At 39.2% G+C, this 4,330-nt stretch overlaps 1 protein-coding gene across 1 annotated transcript; it reads left to right on the forward strand.

Moving 5' to 3' along the window:
- Positions 1,225 to 3,237, forward strand: LOC104716658 (amidophosphoribosyltransferase 2, chloroplastic). The gene has a single exon (XM_010434077.2). It carries the CDS (start codon positions 1,359 to 1,361, stop codon positions 3,021 to 3,023), a length of 1,665 nt encoding a protein of 554 aa, XP_010432379.1. The 5' UTR covers positions 1,225 to 1,358; the 3' UTR covers positions 3,024 to 3,237.

The following is a 4,330-nucleotide window of genomic DNA, read 5'->3' on the forward strand; positions in this document are numbered from 1 at the left end:
TTTTTTTTTTTTTTTTTTTTTTTCGTTTGGCTCCTCCACCACCCAGAAAAAAAATGAAGGAAACACAACAAAAAAATGCTGGAGAGAATGAAGAAGAATAAAAAAAAAAAAAGGGTTAGAGAGAAAACATAATTTTTGGGGTTAGGCGTTGCTTTTCTCCAAATTTTGGTATTAATACGGCAAGCAAGGGAATATTGAGGGGAGCGTTGTGGTATTTAAAGGGGTTAAAAGTAATGATGATGATGCTACATAGGTTTTTGATTTATCATTATGCCCCTTAAAACATTTGCTATATTACGAAATTACTCTTTACCTATTTATGGTTTCTTTTAATTAAATTGTTCTTATCTTTGTTTATCTTCTTGTTAAAAAAAAATCAAAAAAAAAATAAAAAAACCCAGTACAGTGAACTATATTAATATTCTTTACCAATTCTTATAGTCAACAACAGCAATTCAAAATAGGTTTGTGTGTGTGTGTGTTTCTTTTTGGGTAAGGGTATTAAATTGATGCAGATAACAAAATAAAGTTTTTGATAAAAATTACTCATTAAATTTTTGATTCTGTTTTGTACTGAGTTAAGAATTTTNTTTTTTTTTTTTTTTTTTTTTTTTTTTGACAACAAAACAAAAAAATGCAGTAAGATCTTCTTCTGTTTTTATAATCTCTCTAAGTATCTTTTGTTTTGAGTTGCTTAAAATTAGAAGAAAAAAAAATTACAGAAAAACAAAAAAAAATTGAAAGATAAAAGGCTATTTGTTTCACGACCCTTAAAGCCCATATGGCTTTTTGATTTGGGGAGCTAGATGAGTTGCAGTTGTTTGCGCCCGAACCAATTATCCGACCCGCTTCATTTTCTTTGATTTGTCAACCCGACCCGATTCATTTTGAATTTGCGCAATTTAATAAGCTTCTCTATTTCTAAGCCACAGAAAAATAAATTACAGTACATACACTTTAGATACAGTGGCGGGGGGACCTACCTATAATGAAATAGAGAGATTCTCTTTGCAGAAATTAGAAAATATCAAAACACGATTCTTTTGCACACAAATAAAAATAAATAAATCAAATTACGAATTACGAAAAAAGAATTAAAGACGAAGCAACCAAATAAAAGATTCGAGGATTGAATGGGTGAGGCGGTCACCACACTGACGACGTGTGCTATACATACACTCCATTCATTACTCACAAAACCCTTTCCCCAAATTGAACCCATCAAATTTAAAAAAAAAAAAAACGAATTTTTATCAGATTAGAAAAAGAAAAAAAAAAACCTAAAAGAGCAAACTTTAATTTTTGTTTCCGCCACAAACCTCAAAAATCCTCTCCATCATCATCAATCATCAACATCCATGGCGGCCACCTCTAGCATCTCTTCTTCCCTTTCCCTCAATGCTAAACCCAATAAACTCTCTAACAATTCCAACAACAACAAGCCTCACCGTTTCCTCCGTACTCCCTTCCTTAAACCCTCCTCCTTCTCTCCTCTATCCTCTTCTTCTCCCTCGCTTCCGCTTAAAGTTTCTTCAAACCCTCTTACCCCTTTGGCGGCAGACAACGACGACTACGACGAGAAGCCTCGGGAGGAGTGTGGAGTTGTCGGAATCTACGGCGACTCTGAAGCTTCACGTCTCTGTTACTTAGCTCTCCACGCGCTTCAGCATCGTGGTCAAGAAGGTGCTGGTATTGTTACCGTTAGCAAAGACAAGGTTCTTCAGACCATTACTGGTGTTGGTCTTGTCTCCGAGGTTTTCAGCGAGTCCAAACTCGACCAGTTACCAGGGGACATCGCCATCGGTCATGTCAGGTACTCCACCGCTGGCTCTTCCATGCTCAAAAACGTTCAGCCTTTCGTCGCTGGTTATCGATTTGGCTCTGTTGGTGTTGCTCACAATGGCAATCTTGTGAATTACACGAAATTGAGAGCTGATTTAGAAGAGAACGGTTCCATTTTCAATACTAGCTCTGATACTGAGGTTGTGCTTCATTTGATTGCTATTTCCAAAGCTAGACCCTTTTTCATGAGAATTGTTGATGCTTGTGAGAAGCTTCAAGGTGCGTATTCTATGGTCTTTGTTACCGAGGATAAGCTTGTTGCTGTTCGTGACCCTCATGGGTTTAGGCCTTTAGTTATGGGTAGGAGAAGTAATGGAGCTGTTGTGTTTGCTTCCGAGACTTGTGCTCTTGATTTGATTGAAGCTACTTATGAGAGAGAGGTTTATCCTGGTGAGGTTCTGGTTGTCGACAAAGACGGTGTCAAGTGTCAGTGTCTGATGCCTCACCCTGAGCCTAAGCAATGCATTTTCGAACACATTTACTTCTCATTGCCTAATTCGATTGTCTTTGGCCGGTCTGTGTATGAGTCTAGGCATGTGTTTGGTGAGATACTAGCTACTGAGTCACCTGTTGATTGCGATGTGGTGATCGCTGTGCCTGACTCTGGCGTTGTGGCTGCTCTTGGTTACGCTGCTAAAGCTGGTGTAGCGTTTCAGCAAGGTTTGATTAGGTCTCATTACGTTGGAAGGACGTTCATTGAGCCGTCTCAGAAGATCAGAGACTTTGGTGTCAAGCTGAAGCTATCACCAGTGCGAGGAGTTTTAGAAGGGAAAAGAGTCGTTGTTGTTGATGATTCGATCGTTAGAGGAACAACTTCGTCCAAGATTGTGCGTTTACTGAGAGAAGCTGGCGCTAAAGAAGTTCACATGAGGATCGCGAGTCCTCCTATCATCGCATCTTGTTACTACGGAGTGGACACACCTAGCTCAAACGAGTTGATATCGAATAGGATGAGTGTTGATGAAATCAGGGATTACATAGGATGTGATTCCCTTGCGTTCTTGTCGTTTGAGACGTTGAAGAAACACTTGGGGGAAGATTCTAGAAGCTTCTGCTACGCGTGCTTTACCGGGGACTATCCGGTGAAGCCCACTGAGGATAAGGTGAAGCGAGGAGGAGATTTTATAGATGATGGTCTCGTCGGAGGAATCCACAACATTGAAGGAGGTTGGGTTCGGTAGTTAAAGCTGATGGGAGTTCTGATTCTGCAATTATGAACACAATTTTGGGTATTAATGGAGAGTTATATGATGACGAAAAAAATCAAATCTTGTTGAATTTTGTGATCCATTCGACCTTAATTTGTTGCCACATTTTACTATTTTATTCAGTCTTGGATGGATAAAAGTGTTGTTCTTGTCTGAATCTTTCTTTGTAACATTTTCTTTGTTTTCATTACTACAAGCAGAGACTCTGAAATCGAAAACATGAGAGAGACCTCTGTATACTAAAAGAATTGATTCGGTTATCGATTTGGTTTTTTTCGTTTTAATTATCAACTCGGATCGGTTTCGTGGATTCAGCTCTTCCACGTCACCGCCAATTGTGTGTAACTTACAACTATACCCTCATCATATGCATCTCTATGACTCTACTGGATAATTTGGTCTTGTTTCGTTGCTTCCTCAAAACCTTATTCAAATCCGAGAACATAGAACAGAAGAGATTTAAGGATCCATTGTGATGATGGCTAACTTGCTTCACACCAATCAATCTCACTTCTTATTCTTCAATCATCATCCGCCAATCTCCACCGTTCATTCAAAGTCGCAGTCTTTTCACTTCCCGCAATCAATGGCTCCGGTTAACAACCTCCGTACGAATCTCTCCGTTCGCCGGAGTGTACGGTGTATGGCGAACCCGAGGCGAGTGAAGATGGTGGCTAAGCAGATAATGAGGGAACTTTCCGATATGCTTCTCACTGACACGGTTTTACAGCACGCCGTGTTGCCTGAAGCTGCACTTGGAGCTGACCGCTACCTCTCTTCTCTTACCACTATCAGTGATGTTGAGGTCTCTAATGATTTGCAGGTGAGAAACCCTAGTTGTAATTTCCTGTGTATGTTATGTATTCATGTGGGTGGAGTATAAATTTTGCATCTTTAGAAACCTTTGAAACCAAAATTGTATGCCCTTAAACTTGATTAAAGATTGGTGATGATGATAAGACTTTGTTGTTGTAAGTTTTGCCTTTTTGTGTGTGTTGATTTGAGAGGTTTATTTATAGAGATGTTACAAACTGAAAAAAATGGTTTCTTTTGGGGTTATAGGTGGTCAAAGTATATGTATCCGTGTTTGGTGATGATAGAGGGAAAGATGTTGCAATTGCGGGGTTGAAATCAAAAGCTAAGTACGTTAGGAGTGAGCTTGGGAAACGAATGAAGTTGAGATTGACGCCTGAGGTCAGATTTATTGAGGATGAATCCATGGAAAGAGGAAGCAGGGTAAGGCTTCTCATATATCTTTTCACGAAAAAACAAACTATATT

This window comes from Camelina sativa, chromosome 10 (genome assembly GCF_000633955.1).
Source record: "Camelina sativa cultivar DH55 chromosome 10, Cs, whole genome shotgun sequence".
NCBI lineage: Eukaryota > Viridiplantae > Streptophyta > Magnoliopsida > Brassicales > Brassicaceae > Camelina > Camelina sativa.